The sequence below is a fragment of the Staurois parvus genome, unplaced genomic scaffold (assembly GCF_062004578.1).
Source record: "Staurois parvus isolate SC_StPar_1 unplaced genomic scaffold, SC_StPar_1.0 ptg000074l, whole genome shotgun sequence".
Taxonomy (NCBI): domain Eukaryota; kingdom Metazoa; phylum Chordata; class Amphibia; order Anura; family Ranidae; genus Staurois; species Staurois parvus.
In genome coordinates this window covers 860,094-883,966 of record NW_028317870.1, presented here as the reverse complement: position 1 = coordinate 883,966, position 23,873 = coordinate 860,094, and the positions used below count along the sequence as shown (strand labels likewise).

The 23,873-nt window shown below is 47.0% G+C and overlaps 1 protein-coding gene across 1 annotated transcript in view; it reads right to left on the bottom strand.

Moving 5' to 3' along the window:
• The window catches only part of LOC149469323 (uncharacterized), a 47,607-nt gene extending 24,282 nt beyond the window's left edge, over positions 1-23,325 (bottom strand). Inside the window, exons 1-2 of the mRNA XM_089669400.1 lie at positions 23,117-23,325; positions 22,852-23,071 (exon numbers count right to left, since the gene is read on the bottom strand). Coding sequence (XP_089525526.1) covers positions 22,852-23,071; positions 23,117-23,325 — 429 coding nt within the window. The remainder of the gene's footprint in view (positions 1-22,851; positions 23,072-23,116) is intronic.
• Positions 23,326-23,873: the final 548 nt, after the last annotated feature.

The window sequence follows — 23,873 nt, the reverse complement described above, 5'->3', positions numbered from 1 at the left end:
TTAATGTTATCCTAATGTTACACTAAATTTATGCAAACTGTTTTTTTATCACTGTGTGCATCACAATACAACATCAAAAGGGAAAGAAAGCTCTCTCAAAGTAAAATGCATACGTTTACTTTGGGATTTACTATTCTGCTACATTACATCAAAGTTGCACTAATGTGATATTTTAAACAGCAGACTTTGTTGAGAATATTTTGGGGTAAATTTATGAGGGTGTGCAAATTACGCAAACATTGTGCTGGGAAAACTAAAATATATTGCTTTTTTTTTCTTTCAAATTTTGTAGTTAGCGATGGACCAAACACCCCCCTGTTCAGTTCGCAGTTGAACATTTGAACTTAACTATAGTTCGACAATGAACTTCAAACTCAATGCAAGTCTACAGTATGCGACTCAAACTTGTAAATTCAAGTGTGGTCATTTTGAAGGCTTATATGCAGGTTATTGGCCATAAAAAGGGGTAGTTAGACTCGGGTACTGCCCTAAGGAACATGAATCAGTGAAATTTATTTTTAAAAAGTACCATTTTTAAAAGGGGCAGTCATTTTTCAATGCTTAAAGTAAAAAAAGAAAAACAAATTCCTTTAAATATCATTTCTAGGGGATCCCCATAAACTACTTGCAAAGTTGTACATTTGTACAAAGTAAAAAACCTTGTATAGCAGGACTGATTTTAGTTTTTTTTATTAATCACATATTAAAAAAAAACCCACAGGCTTCCCTTAAGAGATGGGTTTTCAGAGTGCGCCTAAAAGTGAGCAGAGTAGGCGATAGTCTGATAGATTGGGGTAGGGAGTTCCAGAGGATGGGAGAAGCCCTGGAGAAATCCTGGAGACGAGCATGGAAGGAGGAGACAAGGGAGCTAGAGAGTAGGAAGTCTTGCGAGGAGCGGAGAGTACGGTTTGGGTGGTATTTAGAGACAAGATCGGTGATGTAATTTGGGGCAGTGTTATGAATGGCTTTATGGCAGTGTTAGTGTTTTGAATTTTATCCATTGGGCAATTGGAAGCCAGTGAAGGGATTGGCAGAGAGGGGTGGCAGAAACAGAATGGTTAGTAAGGTGAATGAGTCTGGCAGCAGCATTCATGATGGACTGAAGTGGGGATAGCCTGCGATGAGGTAGGCCAGTGAGGAGGGAGTTACAGTAGTCAAGGCGTGATATAATAAGGGAGTGAATGAGTTGCTTAGTGGTTTCCGAGGTTAGGAACGGTCGTATTTTGGAGATGTTGCGGAGGTGAAGTCTACATGAGTTTGTCAGCGATTGGACCTGGGGCTGAAAGGACAGATTGGAGTGTAGGATTACACCTAATACCCTGGCGTGAGGGGTGGGACTGATGATAGTGTTGTTGATCTTGATGGAGAAGTCGGGGGGGGGCATGGGCTGGGGGGAAAACTAGGAGCTCAGTTTTGGAAAGGTTGAGTTTGAGCAAGTGGAGTGACATCTAGTCCGATATGTCACTTAGTAGGCTAGTGATACGATTGGAGACTGAGGGGGTGAGGTGGGGGGTAGAGAGATAGATTTGTGTGTCGTTGACATAGATATGGTAGTTGAAGCCGTGGGAGTTTATCAATTGGCCAAGGGAGGAGGTGTAGATGGAGAAGAGAAGGGGTCCGGGGACAGAACCTTGAGGGACCCCAACAGAGAGAGGGAGTGAAGAGGAGGTGGCAGCGTTATAGGTAACACTGAAGGAGCGCTGCGATAGATAGGAGGAGAACCAGGAAAGAGTGGAGTCTCTGAGGCCAAGAGAGTGTAGTTTTTTGAGGAGAAGGGGGTGGTCAACCATGTCAAAAGCTGCAGAGAGGTCAAGTAGTAGGAGTACAGTATAGTGGCCATTGTTTTTTGTGGTTAGTAGGTCATTGGTGAGTTTCAGTAGGGCAGTTTCAGTGGAGTGTAGGGGGCGAAAGCTAGACTGTAAAGGGTCGAGAAGGTTGTTGTTTGTGAGATGGGAGCTCAGGCGATTATAGACTAAGCGTTCTAGGAGTTTAGAGGTAAATGGCAGTAGGGAGATGGGTCTTAAGTTGTTCAGGTCGGTTGGGCCCAGGGAGGGTTTCTTAAGTATGGGAGTGATGTGCGCGTGCTTTAGAGGGGAGGGGAAGGTACTGGTGGAGAGAGAAAGATTAAAGATGTGAGTGAGGGAGCATAGGATGGAAGAGGAGGTTGACCGTAAGAGTTGTGAGGGGACAGGGTCCAGGGAGCAGGTGGTGAGGCGGGCTTCTTAGAAACCCTTAGTGACCTCTTTGGTAGTAGCAAGGTCAAGAGAGCGAAGTGTTGAGGGGGTTATTGTGTGAGGAATGCTAAGTCGGGTGGATGTCTGAGCAGTGGCGATGTCCCTAAGAATTGCTAACTTGATTTTGAAGTGGTTAGCAATCTCGTGAGCGGTACGTGAGGTACTGGGTGGAGGTACATTATATTACATTGTCATATCTTATCTACTCAAATCTGTACATTCATGTCACATGTACATCACAATTTGTACTATCCTGGCGTCTTCAAAAAATGAGATGGGCCATCAGTACATCAGGATTGATCATTTGTCAGATATATATACCTTGGTTTGTGGACTCTATAACTTTCCTACAGACTTAACTTAAACAAGTAACTAAATATAAACCCAGATTAATATGTACATAGGTCCAGATACTGTAGTCCTCATTGACACATGAATTCAACAAGAGAACCTTCCACCAATTGTCAAGAGGGTGAGGTTGTCTTATTCATACACCATCAATGTGGAGATTGTTTGCCTAGGTGTGTAAAGGTGGGAGTTTAAGTCTCCCCCTACCAAACTTGTAGTAAGGAGGGTCAGCTTGTCATCAGTATTTTGAGTAGTATAAATTACCTCTGCTGAGCTTTCTCCCAGTGTTTCATAGCACAGACTGTTTAGGGGTTTTGTTTGTGGTTCCTGGGATTCAATAGGTTCGGCTTCATCTTCATCGGCTTCTTATTGTTTCCATGTATTTGGACAGTATCTACATTTTCTGCTGATAATGACATTGCAGAGTCCTCTCAGTCCTCTAACTACTGATTTTGAGATGTGAATTCTGGCACTGCAGATCTGAGAACCAATGGGTCGGCTTCCTTGACCAGAGAAGATATAATGGTCTCTTCAGTTGAAGACCAGAACAAGTCCATTCCCTTATTCTCTTCCTCACTGCCTTCATCTACTGTACGTTTAAGACAGTGTTCTGAGACCAGGTTAGTGGACAGGGTCTGCAGGAAGCAGTATGCAAGGAGTTGGCATCAGTTTGCGGAAACATCCATACCACTTCTGCTATAGAACAAATGAAAAGACTGTGCACCAGCCTAGAGCATTACCATAATACACCATTTATTATTGAGTAATTTATTTGCTAATATTAAAAGCAAATAATGTACTCGCAGATTGAGTGCTTCCAGGGTCAACTCCTCTTCACCAGAGCCAAAACCCCCAATCTCTGACACTTTACTTATATAGTAAAGTATTACAGGGTGCAAGAGATATAAGCCCCTCCCACTCCAAATGGGAGTAATTCGAATAATGTGCATTCACCAAATGTACTGTGTCATTTCCCACATGCTTAAACAACATTGGTCCCACACAGATGCTTCATATAATTTGTAAGCTGCATATAAACCAAATAATCCAAAAGGGCACTATCCTGTGCTCCCTGAAATGCACTGGAAGTGTGACTTGCATATGTGTTACAGCCATCACTTGTGTGTGAAGAATAGCTAGTTGTTTAGGAATGGTCTGACAAGCCAAGCCAGCCTTCACAACCGATGACTCATCAGCTGTTAGCAGGGAATGTAAAGAAAAAAACAAACATTAAAAATTCTGGAAATGCAAAGCAAAAAAAAAACAAAAAAAAACAAAACATTGCAGGGGAACCCCCTTCCATCAATACCAGGCCATTCAGGTCTCATATGGATTTTATAGGGTTACCCCTACTCATTCACCCCCAAAAAGTAAGCAGTTTTTGACCTGCATTTAAAAACACACACACGCACACACAACTGAATGGAAAACAAAAATCCACTGCCGGCTGAACACAACTGCTACCCATTCAGGGACACAGCCGAATGATAGATGTTTGCTGTCAAACATAGGGGCAGGGGCTACGCGATGTAATTAGGTTACCCCACCCCCATGTCTACCTCTCATTGGACAGACTAGTCTTTATGGGGCGGGATCGCCCGGTGACGTCACCGGGTAACCCGTCTCCATATTTATCATTCCCGAATGACAGATAGCATTTTTTTTTGTTTAGTTGGGATCGGTGGTTTTATTTTAATAAAGGACTTGTAAAAAAAACAGCTGTTTTGCTTTTAATAAGCTCTATATACCCCATACTAATTCACATAGGAAGGGGGGTAGGATTTGTAGCCCCCTTGTTAAAGGGGGCTTCCAGATTCCAATAATCTCCTTGCCTGCAGACCCCCACAGCCACTGCCCAGGGTTGTGCGGAAGAGGCCCTTGTCCCCATCTACACAAGGACAATATTTTGAAGGGGAGCCACCTGCCCAAATAACCCTACCATGTTGAGGGCATGTGGTCTGGCATGGGCCAGAGGAGACCTTTGTCCTTTCCTGGCCTGCCAGGCTGCGTGTTCGGATAAGAGTCTGGTATACATCTGGTTACATCACCGGGTAACCCTGCCTTTACCTGTCATTCAGCTGTATACCCAGATGGGAGCAGTCATGTTCAGTGAGTGGCGGGTTTCTTTCCTTCTTTTTTTTTGTTCGGGTCAGCATTTTTATGTTTTGGTTTTTTTTAATAAAAGGACTTGTGTTTTATCAATTATGACTTTCTTTTTGATGAATGAGTCAGGGTATCAAGTACCCCATACACATTCACAAAGGTGGGGGGCCAGGATCTGGGGGCCCCTTTGTTAAAGAGGGTCTCCAGATTCTGATAAGTCACCCACTCCTCCCACAGCCACTAGGCCAGGGTTGTGGGGAAGAGGCCCTTGTCCTCATCAACATGGGGACAAGATGCTTGGAGGGGGAGCCCCCCTGCCCCAAAGCACCTCCATGTTGAGTGCATATGGCCTGGTATAGTCTGGGGGGGCACTCAAAGCTCCCCCTTTCCTGGCCTGCTGCAATGCATGCTCGGATAAGGGCCAAATAGTTTGGCGTGGGGTACCCTTTAAAATTCATACCAGGACCGAGGGGGGCCTGTTTTTCTCTTTTGTTTACATTAAGCTGGCAGTGAGAAACTCGCTGATATCTGATGAGTCATTAGTCGTTAAAGACACGGCGGCCGACTTGCCAGCCCATTCCTCAACAACCAACTATTTTTCACACAGAATTTGGATAGGTCAATAAATTTTCAACTGATCAGAATCATTACAAAAATTTGGAAATCATTAGAAAACAAATAAAGGAAACCGAAGGAATTTTAATTAAATTTGTTCCTATTGTTATTTGGAGATTCAGATACATCCGAATCTGCAAATAACAAAAAAAATTGTCCAAATTTAGATTCAGTCTGCTATGAATTGTGCATTGCATGTCTACATGTGTCTTAAAAAAAAAATCCCAATAAGTGTATATTATTTGGTTTGTGCGAAAGTTATAGCATCTACAATGATATATGGTATATATTCTGGAATTTACACAACTATGACGCTATGCTGGTAATGGCAGTGATCAGTGACTTGAACTGTGATAGTGTGGCAGGCAATCTGGCACTAGCTGAACGCTGACTGGTAGGTACAGTGACTGACTGACATTGACATCAATAGTGACACTAAAACAGTGATCTTCATTGATTCACAAAGGTTCAAGATCTGTGAAAACGAGGTGAGGACAAAAAACAGATTCGGTAGTGAAAGGATGGGTTAGGTCAGGGTCATCAACAAACAAGCTAACTTTATAAGAACGATGGCCGGAGGAGATGCCATGGATATTTGGGTTCTCTCTGATGAGGAGCGCTAAAGGCTCTAAGGCTAAAACAAATAGAGGCAAGAGGGGGCAGCCCTGTCGGGTACTTCGTTCAATCGGGAATGGGGAATAGTAATAATTAAGATATTTAACAGCGGCTAATGAGTGGGAGTAAAGGGATTTTAGCTAAGAGGTGAAGTGTTGCCCAAAGCCCCATCTATGCAATATGTAATATAAGTAGTCCCAAGAGATAGCATCAAATGCTTTGTGCATATCGAAGGAGAGCAGCATGTCTTGTACTTTATTATGATGTAATAGGTAGGTATATAAGATGTGTGACTTTTCTGGTATTATCAGGAGCCTGCCTGCTTGGGACAAAGTCCACCTGGTCTTTATGGATTAACGTGGATATGAAACAGTTCAACCTGGATGCTAATAATGTAATGTCCATGTTAAAGAGACATATTGGATGGTAGTTATGAGGGTTCAGGTAGTCTTTGTCAGATTTGGGCAATACGGCTATATGGGCTTGTAGAGAGGTAGTGTGGAAATCGTGGAGAGATTATAGATGGTTACAAAAATGATTGATATGGGGAGCGAGAATGTCGACATAGTATAGGGCAGAAAAGTCATCTAGACTAGGGGCCTTGGAAGGTTTAAGGGATTTTATGGCTAGAAGGATTTCAGGAATTTACTAGTTTTCTGCTGTTATGCATTAACTGGTGTTGTATATCATAAACCCATTATTTCTGTGGCCTACTCTTTTGAGCATGTTTAATATAGAGGTGTTACTAAAGAATTGTGTCTTTTGCATTAATATACTGTACTGTGAAAATATATCTGAACCCAGAGTGTCAGGAATTTTGCAAGTTCAGGGCAAACACTTGGGACAAGTGACCCCTGCGGGGTAGTGTTACACGAACATTGTATAACGTGCACATGCTTGTATGCATTCAAACATACAGTATGTACCCATGTATGTATAAACACACTATACCATATGAATTCAATAAAGCACATGCAGCCCATTTAGCAAGGATATTAGACTGGTGCACCTCACAGTCTTTTAAATTCTGGATCCAGCTTAAAAGAATTTTACACCTATAACTTTGAGAAGTCTACCATGGATCCGAGACCAACATCCTTCTGAACTTTCAATACCCATTAAGAAATTCATTTACCCATTTCCTATTAAGGAGAGTCAAAACTTAGCATATCCATGACAAATTTGAATGCTTATAGGATTTAAGCATATAAGGTGATGTGCATTTGTGTAATTTAGACATTTGGGCGTGATCACAAAACCATCAAACGTTTTGTTGCAAATAGTCAACAGGGTCATAAGAAATGTGTTAAGAAAAAAAAAAGATGCACATTAACTGTCATAGATTTGAGAAGAATCAAACGTGAAGCAACTAGAAACCCATTATCCTCCAATGCTGTCATATTTCAGAACCGCAACCTGCCCAGAAGTACAAGGTGTTCAGTGCTTTGAATTTTATCCATTGGGCAACAGGAAGTCAGTGGAGGGATTGGCAGAGAGGGGTGGCAGATACAGAATGGTTAGTAAGGTGGATGAGTCTGGCAGCAGCATTCATGATAGACTGAAGAGGGGATAGCCTGCTATGAGTTAGGCCAATGAGGAGGGAGTTACAATAGTCAAGGTGAGATATAACAAGGGAGTGAATAAGTTGCTTAGTGGTTTCCAAGGTTAGGAACGGGCGTATCTTGGAGAGGTGAAGTCTACAATATTTGGACAGTGATCGGATTTGGGGCTGAAAGGACAGATGGGAGTCTAGGATTACACCTAGTACCCTGGCATGAGGGGAGGGACTGATGATTGTGTTATTGATCTTGATGGAGAAGTCAGGGGAGGGGGCACGGGCTGGAGGGAATACTAAGAGCTCAGTTTTGCAAAGATTGAGTTTGAGGAAGTGGAGTGACATCCATGCCGATATGTCACTTAGTAGGTTAGTAATGTGAGTGGAAACTGAAGGGGTGAGGTGAGGGGTAGAAAGATAGATTTGTATGTCATCAGCATAGAGATGGTACTTAAAGCCATGGGAGTTTATCAAGTGACCAAGGGAGGAGGTGTGGCTGGAGAAGAGAAGGGGTCCAAGGACAGAACCTTGAGGGACCCCTACAGAAAGAGGGAGTGAAGAGGAGGAGGCAGCGTTATAGGTAACACTGAAGGACCGCAGCGATAGGCAGGAGGAGAACCAGGAGCAGAGTCTCTGAGGCCAAGAGAGTGGAGTTTTTTGAGGAGGAGGGGATGGTCAACCTTATCAAAAGCCGCAGAGAGGTCAAGTAGTAAGAGTATGGAGTAGTGGCCATTGGTTTTAGCAGTTAGTAGATCATTAGTGGGTTTTAGTAGGGCAGTTTCAGTGGAGTGTAGTGAGCGAAAGCCAGACTGTAAAGGGTCAAGAAGGTTGTGGTCAGTGAGGTGGCAGCTTAGGCGATTGTAGACTAAGCGTTCTAGGAGATTAGAGGTAAATGGCAGTAGGGAGATGGGTCTTATGTTGTTCAGGTTGGTGGGGTCCGGGGAGGGCTTTTTAAGTATGAGAGTGATGTGCACATGCTTTAGAGGGGAGGGGAAGGCACCAGTAGAAAGGGAAAGATTGAAGATGTGAGTGAGGGAGCATAGGATGGAAGAGGAGGGTGACCGTAGTAGTTGTGAGGGGACAGGATCCAGGGGGCAGGTAGTGAGACGGGCTTCTGAGAAAACCTTAGTGACCTCTTCCGTAGTAGCAAGCTCAAAAGAGGAAAGTTTTGAGGGAGGTTTAGTATAAGGTATGATAAGTGGGATGCCTGTCTGTGCAGTGGCTATGCCCCTATGAATTGCGTCAATCTTGTTTTTGAAATTATTTGCAATCTCGTGAGCAGTGAGTGAGGTACTGGGTGGAGGTGGAGAAAGTAAAGAGTTAAAAGTAGAGAAGTTAAAAGCAGAGTAGAAAGTAGTAGAAGAAATTAATCCTCAAATACAATTTTCCTAATAATTGTGCACACAGTCTACATGGGTATATACTGTATGTTTGAATGCAAGCTTCTGCACATTATAAAATATTAGTTTAGCACTACCCCTGCAGGGGCCATCTCTCATTAACAATTTTGGAGTTTACTCTGGCCTAACTATTAACTGGACCGCCACAGGGGCCACATGAGAATGCTTGTCCTCGGTGTTTGCCCTGATCTTGTGCTTCCCAACACCTCTGACACTCTGGGTTCAGCCGCTCATAAATTGCTTCCTTTCCAAGTAGGCTTAATAACTGTGCTGCAAAATAGCTCTAGATTTTTACATGTGATCTGCCTGCTTGCTACCTCTGGAAAAGTGGAATAGCAAAAATGCTTAAGAAAGTCTGCAAAGTTTTTATATACAGTCTGAGGGAAAAAAAAAAAGACATTGTGCTCAATTCACTAAAGCATATCACATGTGGTATTTGGGTCACATGACACATTTTCTCCCAAATATCGCATGCAATACGTAAAATGTCAATGCGGTATTTCCCTCAGAAAGCAAAAATGCTTATTTCCTTAGCCCATACAGAATATATCTTATGGAATGACTGGCCAGGTGGCCATAAAATGTATGAACCTTGAATTCTTGTGACTTCGTCCTAATGCTCTGCTCCTTGAGGTACTATGTTAATGCCTTTAAACTTTTTCCTCCCAAAAATCCCTAAACTTGCCAACTTACAACTTACACTACCTATAATCATATCATGTACCCTTCCCATTGACAAGTGTAGCGTGCATGTGACATGATGTAACGTGCATGTGACGTAAATGTACAGATTTGAGTGGATAAGATGCGATCAGTAGCAATATGTAAGGGCATTCCATTATCATTAAGGATGTACTGTATATTCAGTCAGAGGGACTCAGACACAGAGGCATCAATTAGGCTGAAAGACCCGGATTGGGGGATGTTACACCTTTGTATTAATAAGGTTGTCACCTACTGGTGAAACCGGTTTAAAGGAAGTGGTTCCAGACATTCCGGCTTCATGACAGCAGGGAGCTAAAGGTATATCCATCCATCAAAAGGGGTATGTTTAATCTCTCAAAAAAGCTAAAATATTAGTTGCAGAGAGATGAACATGCTCCCTTCTGTTAGGGCATTCTGTAGGCTACATCTGCATATAAAAACCATATTTGTGGATTAGGTAGAATGCCAGGAAAATGCAGGGAATGGTTAGGTGGCGCTGGATTGCGACAGTCAAATGGTGTTTGGTACTGTCGCGATCGGACTGATGCGCTGGTGTCAGAAATCCAATCCCCAACTTGGTGTGTCAAGCCGGTCTTGGTCCGATTGAACTTGGGCAGTTTAGCATCCAGAACATCCTGTGGGCAGGTACAGGAGCAGCCCCCCATGGTCAATTGGCTGAGGACTAATGTCCCGCCTATGTCCATATCCCCATAAAAGGAGTACCCAGACATTGGGACATTGGTGATTCGTATGGAGCCAGTTTGATTTGACTGACGGATTGCTGACGCGCTGGCTTGCTCCAGTCGCAGGATAGATCTTGGTAAAACATTTTATTCTGTTTTATTCCCTTTTAATTTCATAGTGAATAGTCATTTGTGTGTCTTCTTGTATTTTTTGTATTTCTGTAACTTTTTATATTTTGTACATATTTTATGCACTGCCCACTTTCAGGAAATTAAATCTTAAAATTAATTAGTGACTTCTGTGTATTTAAGCACGTGCTCATATCTTCGGAGAGATTAGATTGGATTAGATTAGATTGTATTGTATTTTAGTGCCTTTTAACGCTTTGTCAAGCTCATTGCCAATCTGTATACAATTGCACTGTGTGTGGGCAGATTGTATGCAGATTGCAAAGGTAACAGATCTGCCAGACGGAGATCTGTGTGTGTGTGTGTGGTGTCTCAACAGACCGTTCTGCAGATAAACTGTTGGGTGGTGGCAGGCTACTTTTTGTGGTGTGTCTGGTGTGAGGGGGTGTGTGGACAGTGGAAGAGTGATTAACACCGGGGTTCAAGCTGTAGGGTAGCTGTCACGATCCGCCTGGCGGCGTCTCTATCAGTCCACAGCACGGATTTCCTCAGGGCGCGGGGTCTAAGTCCCAATCTGCTTGTTCACCAGGGCCCCTGATGGTGGGGATGGACTTGGAGCAGACTGAGACCAGGTCGCGACCCCTGAGTACGTCCGACAATGATAGAGAGTAGAGATGAGCGAATCGAACATGACGAAGTGGAATTCGTTCCGAAGATTTGGAAAAATTCGATTCGCGACGAATCCGAAGATTAGCAAACTTCGGATGCACGAATCGAATTTTCCCAAAAATGGCGGCGACATGTGTGGCGACAGGAGAAAATGGACAGAGAAGATGGGGCGGGGATCTCTGGGAAGGCGTGCAGACAAGGCGCGCTGACCCATAATGCATTCATGAGTCATGAATCATGACATGTGATCGCATTAGCCAATCAGCAGCCAGCCAGAACTGTGTAATGGTGGAGCTATAAATCGCGGCCATCTTAGAATTCTCCATTAGCCTCCGGTCATTCAAGAGAGACAGACCTGTGTGTATTAAGGGACAGAGTTAGGGCCACAGAGACTTTAGGGCCACAGAATTGTTACTCAGGGACACAGAATCGTTACTCAGGGACACAGAATCGTTACTCAGGGACACAGAATCGTTACTTAGGGCCACAGCTATCAAAGAATCGAAAATTTAAAGTGACATACACCCTTTTTTTTTTGGTGGCTGTCATGCATAGTTGGTGCTGCAGTTTGCCGATTGTGCAAAATAAACTGACTTTCTGCTTCACAACCACTATTGTACGTTCAAAGAGTTAAATCCATTTACACGCCGGCTGGCGGTAATTTTTTTTGGGTGATTAGTGCATTCCAGTGACAGAAACGTACAGTTTCCAGTCAACGGCAAGCTGCAATTGACCGATTGTGTACAATAAACTGACTTTCTGCTTCACAACCACTATTGTACGTTCAAAGAGTTAGATCCATTTACACGCCGGGTGGCGGTAATATTTTTTGGGTGATTAGTGCATTCCAGTGACATAAACGTACAGTTTCCAGCCAACGGCAAGCTGCAATTGACCGATTGTGCAAAATAAACTGACTTTCTGCTTCACAACCACTATTGTACGTTCAAAGAGTTAGATCCATTTACACGCCGGGTGGCGGTAATATTTTTTGGGTGATTAGTGCATTCCAGTGACATAAACGTACAGTTTCCAGCCAACGGCAAGCTGCAATTGACCGATTGTGCAAAATAAACTGACTTTCTGCTTCACAACCACTATTGTACGTTCAAAGAGTTAAATCCATTTACACGCCGGCTGGCGGTAATTTTTTTTGGGTGATTAGTGCATTCCAGTGACACAAACGTACAGTTTCCAGCCAACGGCAAGCTGCAATTGACCGATTGTGTACAATAAACTGACTTTCTGCTTCACAACCACTATTGTACGTTCAAAAAGTTAGATCCATTTACACGCCGGGTGGCGGTAATATTTTTTGGGTGATTAGTGCATTCCAGTGACACAAACGTACAGTTTCCAGCCAACGGCAAGCTGCAATTGACCGATTGTGTACAATAAACTGACTTTCTGCTTCACAACCACTATTGTACGTTCAAAGAGTTAGATCCATTTACACGCCGGGTGGCGGTAATATTTTTTGGGTGATTAGTGCATTCCAGTGACATAAACGTACAGTTTCCAGCCAACGGCAAGCTGCAATTGACCGATTGTGCAAAATAAACTGACTTTCTGCTTCACAACCACTATTGTACGTTCAAAGAGTTAAATCCATTTACACGCCGGCTGGCGGTAATATTTTTTGGGTGATTAGTGCATTCCAGTGACAGAAACGTACAGTTTCCAGCCAACGGCAAGCTGCAATTGACCGATTGTGCAAAATAAACTGACTTTCTGCTTCACAACCACTATTGTACGTTCAAAAAGTTAGATCCATTTACACGCCGGGTGGCGGTAATATTTTTTGGGTGATTAGTGCATTCCAGTGACACAAACGTACAGTTTCCAGCCAACGGCAAGCTGCAATTGACCGATTGTGTACAATAAACTGACTTTCTGCTTCACAACCACTATTGTACGTTCAAAGAGTTAGATCCATTTACACGCCGGGTGGCGGTAATATTTTTTGGGTGATTAGTGCATTCCAGTGACATAAACGTACAGTTTCCAGCCAACGGCAAGCTGCAATTGACCGATTGTGCAAAATAAACTGACTTTCTGCTTCACCACCACTATTGTACGTTCAAAGAGTTAAATCCATTTACACGCCGGCTGGCGGTAATATTTTTTGGGTGATTAGTGCATTCCAGTGACAGAAACGTACAGTTTCCAGCCAACGGCAAGCTGCAATTGACCGATTGTGCAAAATAAACTGACTTTCTGCTTCACAACCACTATTGTACGTTCAAAGAGTTAAATCCATTTACACGCCGGCTGGCGGTATTATTTTTTGGGTGATTAGTGCATTCCAGTGACACAAACGTACAGTTTCCAGCCAACGGCAAGCTGCAATTGACCGATTGTGTACAATAAACTGACTTTCTGCTTCACAACCACTATTGTACGTTCAAAGAGTTAAATACGGTTTTATTTTTGGGGTGCTTATTGAATTAAAGAGTATGTCAGACAACACGCAGAGGAGTGGCAGAGGAGGCAATGTTTCAGGAGCGAGCAGACGTGGCAGCAGAGGAAGGGGTCGAGGCAGCACTAGTCGCAGCCAGAGGCCAGTGCTCCCGGTGTCATCCAGCGGTCGTGTCTCCACCGACAACCCTGCCGTCATCGATTGGTTGACTCGGTCGTCTTACTCTTCCCAGGTCACCTCTGACACCTACAGCCAACGGTCGGTGGGTACGTCAGACACAACCGTTAGTTGGCATGGCCCGGGAGCAAGCCCACTGAAATCACGTGTCCTCGACCTGCCCCTGTCCTTTGGTGTTCCCTCACCAAGCGAAGTATCGCATGCTGTGGGCTCAGCCCCACTGTACAGTGAGGAAGAGCTAACAGAGTGCGGTCAGGAACGGGGGGAGACATCCGCCTCTTCAGCAGCCAGGCGAAGAAGTACTGGCGAGGAGAGTGGCTCGGTAGCCGGTCTAGAGACAGTTCTGTCTCCTGACCCACACGCAGCCGAGGGGGCTAGTAGTGACGCGGAGACCCTAATTGATGATGATGAGGCTGATCGCACTTGGCAGCCTCGTCGTCATCAGGCTATTGCTTCCGCATCATCAGGAGAAGAGGGTGCCAGCTTGCCAGCGAGCAAAACAGTCGGTGGGTTGCCCAGGAGGCAGCAGGGTCGCAGCAGTGTCAGTGGAGCCAAATGGCCACGGAGTAGAGCACCAGCTCCACTGCAGCCTACCACCACGGCCAGTAGTGGTGCCGGTGTGCACGGAGGAAGTAGCAGTCAGCCAGTGAGGAGTAGCGGGGGCAAAGTTTCCTACTCGGCGGTGTGGCAATTTTTCGTCAAGCCGCCCGAGGAAGTAAACGTAGCCGTATGTCGACTATGTGGCCAGAAAGTCAAGCGTGGCCAGGGGGCCAATGTTGGGACTACAGCGTTGCGTCAGCATATGCAGCGTCGCCATTCGGTGGCCTGGGAAAACCGTGATAAAGATACGGCGGTCCTGCCTGCCCCAGCCCCCGCTCCATCACCCGCTCCGTTACTTGCTCCGTCACCCGACGTCAATCGCCCTCTATCAGCCAGTCAAGGCTCCAACACCTCTGCTGAGGGGAGTTGTCGCTCGTTGGCATCTTCTGCTCGTTCAGATGCTCCTTCTCCTGCTACTCCTCTTCACGGATTCCGTCAGCAGTCTTTCTTGGAATCCGTTTCCAAGGGACGACAGTTTGCGAGCACGCACCCGACGGTGCAGAAGCTGAACGTCCTCCTGTCCAAGTTGCTGGTGCTGCAGTCCCTCCCTTTCCAAGTGGTGGACTCAGCACCTTTCCGAGAAATGATGGCTTGTGCCGAGCCACGGTGGAGAGTGCCAAGCCGGCATTTCTTCGCCAAAAAGGCAGTGCCAGCCCTGCATTCACATGTAGAAGAGATGGTGGGCCAGTCTTTGAGCATGTCGGTCTCTGCCAAAGTGCACGGCAGCGCCGACGTGTGGAGCTGTAACTACGGTCAGGGACAGTACATGTCATTTACGGCCCACTGGGTGAACGTGGTGCCGGCACAGCCGCACCAGCAACTTGGACAGGTCACGCCGCTTTTGCCTCCACGTTTGCACGTCCTTGGTCCAGCAAAGATGTCCGCCTCTACCACCTCTTCTTCCGCCGTGTCCTCAGCCGCCACCCCCGTGCCAAGTCCCATTACCCGACCGGCATATCACATGTGCAGGGCGCAACGGTGTCACGCTGTGCTGCACCTGGTATGCCTTGGCGAACGTAGTCACACAGGGGAGGAACTTCTGAGTGTAATGAACAGAGAAATCGACAGATGGCTGTCTCCGCGCAAACTGAAAATCGGAACCATGTTGACCGACAACGGAAAGAACATGGTGTCTGCTCTGCGTCAAGGAAGGTTGTGCCATGCGCCATGCATGGCTCACGTGTTCAATCTGGTTGTCAAGCGGTTCCTAAAATCCACCATCCCACTGCAAGACATCCTTAAAATGTCACGTAAACTTTGCATGCATTTCAGCCATTCCTACACCGCAAAGCACACCCTCCTTGAGCTGCAGCGGCAGAACGGAATTCCACAACATCGCCTGATCTGCGACGTTGCAACAAGGTGGAATTCAACCCTACATATGTTAGACCGCCTTTACAAACAGCGAAAGGCCATCACCGATTTCCTGATGTTACAAGCGGATAAAGGTACTCCCCTGTGTAACTTAGATGTCAGCCATTGGCAGCTCATGCGTGACACCTGCCGCTTGCTCAGGCCCTTTGAGGAGGCCACGCTATTCGTGAGTCGGCAGGACTATGGGATGAACGACGTCATTCCTCTGTTGCACGTCCTGGAACAAATGCTGTTAACAATGGCTGGTCAGGGTGCGGTAGACGTGGCGCACAGATCTCAACGCCACATGACCCCTGTGGGGGCAGAACAGGAAGAAGAGGAGGAGGTAGAGGAGGACATTGGTGCTCAGGAATTATTGAGTGAAATGGGTGGTTTTTCCACTCAGCGGACAGGAGTGGAGGAGCAGGAGCATCTGGTAGAGGAGGAGGAGGAGACAGAGGACCCAGACGCACCGTGGCAGTATGCTGTGGAGATGGAGGCAGGGAGTCCCTCGCATTCCTTGGCACAAATGGCCCATAGCATGCTCAGTTGCTTGCGTAGCGACAGCCGAATAATAACCATCATACAGAGGGATGACTTTTGGCTGTCCACCTTGTTGGACCCTCGCTACCGTTCAAAAATGGTGGCCTTTTTCACACCTGCTGAGAGGGAGGCCAAAATAAAGTACTATAAAAACCACCTATGTAGTCAGTTGGTCTCTGCCTTTCTGCGCCAACGTCCATCCTCAGACACTGTGGGCCCTGTGCGCTCGCGGGAATTGCTTTGTATATCTGTCGCCTTAGGGGCCGCTGTCTGGCGACATAATTTTTTGTCACTGTGTAGACATCTATTTATAGGCCGATGTTTGGCCACAAAAATATATTTAGTAATAACCTAGCCGTTCAGGCCGCTCCCTGAACACCTCGGGAATTGCTTTGTATATCTGTCGCCTTAGAGGCCGCTGTCTGAACAGCTCATGAATTGCTTTCTATATGTGTCGCCTTTGAGGCCGCTGGCTGGACAGCTGATGAATTGATTTGTATATATGTACTTATTGTCCGCTGTCCGGACAGCTCATGAATTACTTTTTGTATATAGCCTTCCAAACCACTCTCAGAATAAGTCATGATATTCATGCTGTGTATAGCCTTATAGGCCAATGGTCAATCAAGTCATGATTGTTATAGTGTGTATAGCCTTATAGGCCGCTGTCTTCACAACTTTATAATTCCATGCAGTATATAGCCCTATCGGCCACTTTCTGGCATCCAGTTGCTGTAGCCCCCATCACCACACTGTGCCACGGGCCCCTGTACCGCCTTCTCATACTGCTGCCAGATCCATCCTCTGCCATGTGCGTCTTTGTCGTCTGCTCACGCTGCTGGGTTCCAGTTTTAAACCTAGGCCTGTGTATGGCTTCCGAATACTGCTGCCTCCACCGCCACCCTGCGCCATGTGCCTCTGTCGTCTGCTCACACTGCTGACGGCTTCCGCTTTTTAACCTAGGCCTGTGTATGGCTTCCGAATACTGCTGCCTCCACCGCCACCCTGCGCCATGTGCCACTTTCGGGTCTCCTCACACTGCTGCCAGGTCCATACTGATTCATGGCCCCCTGTACCAGCTCCTCATGAACGTGGTTCAGCGGGTTTGCATCACTTAACGGCAAATCGTTGATAAATGCTGGGACGTTCAGTGTTGTGCGCATTAAGCCAGACACCAAAGGGCAGCACAGACCTGTTATTACTCGCTCAAGCATGGCTGAACAAAACCAGTCACTACCACAAATTGGACCCAGACCTGCCCAGGGTCTCGTAACTAGATTGCACGGAGGAGTAGAGTCCGTTATCGGAATTAAATAGACAAAACGCCACACCAAAAAGAGTGGCCATTTCCAACACTTATTCCAGAAAGAGGAACAACCCGTTTCATATACGGCCCGTAGACGTTTCACGTCTGCCACATTCAGTCGATTTAAGACGCAAGCTCCACTTCCTGTGGTCCCTGACCGTCGATATACCTTTAAGTGTCAGCTTTGAAGCTATATTCCCTCCGGAGCACTGACACTGGTGCCCTTCCGTCAACATGCCTTTAAGTTTCAGTTTTCAACCATATTCCCCACAGAAGCCAAACTCTTGGATATCCCAGAAGCTGCTCAGCGGGTCAGGGCAATAAAGCTCCCGGTTTGCAGGTTGTTCCGTCTTATGGATGGAAGTACGACGGTATATGATCTTCTTCGCACCCACAGCATTACCTCATAAAATTTCTGCATTGCATCTGCAATCACAACGCTGACTTCCCGGATCGCCACTCTGCCATTGGACTCTTGATAGTCGTCTCCCCACGCTGCTGCTGGGGGGACTTTTTAACATAGGCCTCTGTATGGCCTTTAATTGAAGCTGTTTACGCTCCGCCACTCTGCCATGGGCCTCTTGGGTATCCCAGAAGCTGCTCAGCGGGTCAGGGCAATAAAGCTCCCGGTTCGCAGGTTGTTCCGTCTTATGGATGGAAGTACGACGGTATATGATCTTCAAACAAGAGATCCCTGTGCTCAAATCCATACAGCTAGTGCATGCATTTATCCATCAGGTGCTAAAGGGGTGTAACCACATTAACTCTAGAAATTCTGAAGGACCCTCTGCACACTGGTATATACCCTTTCAAGCAAACTATGCAACAAATAGGGATATTTGGTTCACACATATTGCAATACATGTTTAAGCTGGCCAACTGCGTCAAAGTAATCCCTCTATGGCCAGTCCTACTCTGCCCTGCCTACACAAGTGCTACTGTGGACACAATGCTAGCATAGGGGAAAAGACACAATGGGGAGAGCTACAAGGTTCAGGTCTGGCTACTGACCCAACAATACAACAAACAAGAGATCCCTGTGCTCAAATCCGTACAGCTAGTGCATGCATTTATCCATCAGGTGCTAAAGGGGTGTAACCACATTAACTCTAGAAATTCTGAAGGACCCTCTGCACACTGGTATATACCCTTTCAAGCAAACTATGCAACAAATAGGGATATTTGGTTCACACATATTGCAATACATGTTTAAGCTGGCCAACTGCGTCAAAGTAATCCCTCTATGGCCAGTCCTACTCTGCCCTGCCTACACAAGTGCTACTGTGGACACAATGCTAGCATAGGGGAAAAGACACAATGGGGAGAGCTACAAGGTTCAGGTCTGGCTACTGACCCAACAATACAACAAACAAGAGATCCCTGTGCTCAAATCCATACAGCTAGTGCATGCATTTATCCATCAGGTGCTAAAGGGGTGTAACCACATTAACTCTAGAAATTCTGAAGGACCCTCTGCACACTGGTATATACCCTTTCAAGCAAACTATGCAACAAATAGGGATATTTGGTTCACACATATTGCAATACATGTTTAAGCTGGCCAACTGCGTCAAAGTAATCCCTCTATGGCCAGTCCTACTCTGCCCTGCCTACACAAGTGCTACTGTGGATTACTTTGACGCAGTTGGCCAGCTTAAACATGTATTGCAATATGTGTGAACCAAATATCCCTATTTGTTGCATAGTTTGCTTGAAAGGGTATATACCAGTGTGCAGAGGGTCCTTCAGAATTTCTAGGTATATGATCTTCTTCGCACCCATGGCATCACCTCATAGAATCTCTGCATTGCACCTGCAATCACAACGCTGACTTCCCGGATCGCCACTCAGCCATTGGACTCTTGATAGTCGTCTCCCCACACTGCTGCTGGGGGGACTTTTTAACCTAGGCCTGTGTATGGCCTTCAATTGAAGCTGCTTCCGCTCCGCCACTCTGCCATTGGACTCTTGATAGTCGTCTCCCCACGCTGCTGCTGGGGGGACTTTTTAACCTAGGCCTGTGTATGGCCTTCAATTGAAGCTGCTTCTGCTCCGCCACTCTGCCATTGGACTCTTGATAGTCGTCTCCCCACACTGCGGCTGGGGGGACTTTTTAACATAGGCCTCTGTATGGCCTTCAATTTAGGCTGCTTACGCTTCGCCACTCTGCCATGGGCCCCTGTACCGCCTCCTCTTGCTGCTGCCAGGTCCAGAGTGTGTCATGGGTCCCTGTACGGCATCCCATTGCTGCTGACTTCATCGCCAGACTCTGCCATGTGCCACTTTCAGGTCTCCTTACACTGTTGGTGGGTTCCATTTTGTGATAGGGTGCTGTATGGCCTTCCATTGCTGCTGCCTCCACTGCCACCCTGCGCCATGTGCCTCTGTTGTCTGCTCACGCTGCTGACGGCTTCCGCTTTTTAACCTAGGCCTGTGTATGGCTTCAGAATAATGCTGCCTACACCGCCACCCTGCGCCATGTGCCTCTGTCGTCTGCTCACGCTGCTGCCAGGTCCATACTGATTCATGGCCCCCTGTACCGGCTCCTCATGAACGTGGTTCAGCGGGTTTGCATCACTTAACGGCAAATCGTTGACAAACGCTGGGACGTTCAGTGTTGTGCGCATTAAGCCAGACACCAAAGGGCAGCACAGACCTGTTATTACTCGCTCAAGCATGGCTGAACAAAACCAGTCTCTACCACAAATTGGACCCAGACCTGCCCAGGGTCTCGTAAGTAGATTGCACGGAGGAGTAGAGTTCGTTATTGGAATTAACTGTGAGGGACTTTTAAACCTAGGCCTGTGTATGGCCTTCAATTGAAGCTGCTTCTGCTCCGCCACTCTGCCATTGGACTCTTGATAGTTGTCTCCCCACGCTGCTGCTGGGGGGACTTTTTAACATAGGCCTCTGTATGGCCTTCAATTTTAGCTGCTTACGCTCCGCCACTCTGCCATGGGCCCCTGTACCGCCTCCTCATGCTGCTGCCAGGCCCGTAATCTGCCATGGGCCCCCGTACCGACTCCTCATGCTGCTGCCAGGCCCGTAATCTGTCATGGGCCCCTGTACCGCCTCCTCATGCTGCTGCCAGGTCCAGAGTGTGTCATGGGTCCCTGTACGGCCTCCCATTGCTGCTGTCTCCATCGCCACACTCTGCCATGTGCCACTTTCAGGTCTCCTCACACTGCTGGTGGGTTCCATTTTGTCATAGGGTGCTGTATGGCCTCCCATTGCTGCTGCCTCCACCGCCACACTGTGGCTCCACACTCTGGTTTTGGCCCCGTGACTGCCCAAATGAGTGAAGTGTGCGGTGATTCTAAGATCGACGGCACTCATCTGCATGTCATACTGACTGACAGTATTATTTCTCTTCCCCAGCAGACTCCAAGGGCATTTAAATTAAAGGTACAGTGTTCTGCACTAATATAAAGGCTCCCTGAAGCCTAGAAACACCCTTTTTATAAGTTAAATTTTCAGCGAATATATTCGGCACGAAGCAAATTTAATCGGCAAATTCGGCGAATCAGCCGAACCGAATTTTTGAATAATTCGCTCATCTCTAGTAGAGAGCACCGTCAGAGGAGTGCGGGGTAAGTCTGCTGTGAAGAGGCTGGCAGACCTGGTAACCAGGGACGATCCCTGAGGGACGGATGGATGGATCGTCTGGGTGGCTGGAAGCGTAGTCAGGCGGGCCAGGTCAGCAACGTGCGGGCAGCGAGGTACCGGAGGAGAGGCTAGAGAATGGTCGAGGTCACAAGCCGGGTTCAGTAACTAGCGGACAGCGCGGTACAAGGGGTCAGGCAGAAGGATGGTCAGGCAAGCCAAGGGTTAAGCAGGATACAATCAGCAGGGTCAGGTACAAAGCAGAGGTCGGCAACGGAGTAACACAGGATCAGGTATCAGGAACAGAGCACAAAAGACCAAACGGCAATTTGACATACCTCTATTCCTGTTTAAGTAGCCCGCCCTGCGCTGTCATTGGTGCCAGGCGCGTGTCCGCGATCGTGAGTGCGCATGCGTGGCCATCGCGATCGCCGGGTCCCGCTGCCTGCTGATTAGAATGCATTGGGGTCCTGCGCATGCGCTGCCCGGCGTATCGTGGCAGGGACACTGATCCCTGACATTGCCCCCCCCCCCCATGGGCAGCCACCGGATGCCCAACTGTCTTCTCCTGTGTGGGTGATTACGGAAAAAACTCCTGGATCAGTCTAGGGGCATGAACGTTCTGGGCAGGTTCCCACGAGTTTTCCTCCGGGCCATAACCTTTCCATTTAATAAGGAATTGGGTCTGGCCTCTCCTTTTCCTGCAATCTAGAACTGTTTCCACCTCAAATTCCTCCTCCCCATCAATGTCTATGGCCTCTGGAGGTCTAGATCTCCGGTTCGGGAATGGATCCGATGCCGCGGGATTCAACAGGGACACATGAAACACTGGGTGTATTCTGAAGGATTCGGGGAGTACGAGTTCATATGCCACCTCGTTGATTTTCCGTCTCACCTTAAATGGACCCATGAATTTTCACATTTGTTGTGGCCAGCCAGACCTGGTCCCCCGGGTGCAGAACAAGTTCGCCCCTCCTTCTTTTATCGCAGGCCCTCTTACTATCTTCCTGAGACTTTGTCTCCTGAAGCACCTTGTTATTTACTGAAAAGAATTGTAACAGATCCTGTGTAGCCAGTACTGGAATTGTGTTAGGTAGAAACGTAGGGTGGAATCCGTAGTTGGCAAAGAACGGGGATTGCTGAGTAGCGGCGTGACTCGCATTGTTATAAGCGAATTCGGCCTGTGGTAAGAGAGTCATCCAATCATCCTAGAGGAATGAAGTGTAGCATCGGAGATACTGCTCCAGGGTCTAGTTTGTACGTTCCGTCTGCCCGTTGGTCTGCGGGTGGTATGCTGATGATAATGACAGTTTGAGTCTCGCATAGTGCTCTCCAGAATTTAGAGGTAAACTGAACTCCTCTGTCTGAGACGATGTCCTTCGGGATCCCATGAAGTCTTACTACTTCCTTTATAAAAACTTGTGCTGTCTCGGTAGCTGATGGTGTACCTTTCTGGGGCAGAAAATGGGCCATTTTAGACAGGCGGTCCACCACCACAAAAATGGCGGTATGGTATTGGGATGGTGGGAGCTCCACAATGAAATCGATGGAGATCATGTCCCGTGGTCTCTTAGGTATGGGTAAAGGTCGTAGCAGACCCCAGGCCTTGCTTCTGGAAGGCATGTTTCTCTGGCAAACCGCACAGGTCCTTACATACGCTTCACAATCCATAGTCATGCTGGGCCACCAGAACGTACGTTGCAGCAGTTCCAATGTCTTCCGTACCCCAAAGTGGCCAGCCAGAGGATGATCATGACAGTGACCCAAAACTGCGGTGCAGGACTCTTTGGGTACCATGATCCGTCCCTCCTTCCACCAAAGTCCTTCCTTATTCTGTAGCAATACTCCTGGTGGGCTTGACATTCCGACGGATGCAGCCTGTATTTGGGACCGTAGCTCGGTCTGTAACGCGAGGAAATTCCCAGAAGACAGGCTGGTGTCTGGTTTGTGGGGTTCCTCAGGGTCTTCAAACATACGCGAGAGGGCATCAGGTTTAGTGTTCTTTGATTCAGGCCTATATGTTATGTGGAACACAAATCTAGAGAAAAAGAGTGCCCACCTAGCCTGATGTGGTCTTAAGCGTTTCGCTGTCCTCAGGTATTCCAAATTCTTATGGTCCGTGAAGATCAGAATTGGATGCAGAGCCCCCTCCAGTAGGTACCTCCATTCCTCTAAAGCTGCCTTGATGGCCAGAAGTTCCCAGTCTGCAATATCATAGTTCCACTCTGCAGACGACAGTTTTCTGGAGAGAAATGCCACGGGGTGCATCAATTCCTTGACACCCTTCCTCTAGGATAGCACAGCTCCTACTGCATTTTTGGATGCGTCCACCTCCAGAATGTAAGGTAGTGATGAGCCCGGATGGCTCAATATGGGGACATCTTAATTTTCTCTGCGTCCCTAGAAGAGCATAGGGGCCACGTTAGAAAGGTGCTAGAACGGCTCCGTCTACATGGGCCCATGTAGACGGAGCCGTTCTAGCACCTTTCTAACGTGGCCCCTATGCTCTTCTAGGGACGCAGAGAAAATTAAGATGTCATCTACTTAGATGACCACAAAGATATCCAGAAAGTCTCGGAACACATCATTAATGAAATGCTGAAAGGTTGCTGGGGCATTGCACAGACCAAAAGGCATTACCAGACATTCAAAATGTCCGAACCTCATCCGGAAGGCAGTTTTCCATTCGTCTCCCTCCCAAATGCGGACCAAATTATAGGACCCCCTTAGATCCAACTTAGTAAAAATGGACGCTGTCCTGAGACTCTGGAATAATTCCGGTACCAAGGGCAATGGGTAGCGGTTCTTTACCGGGA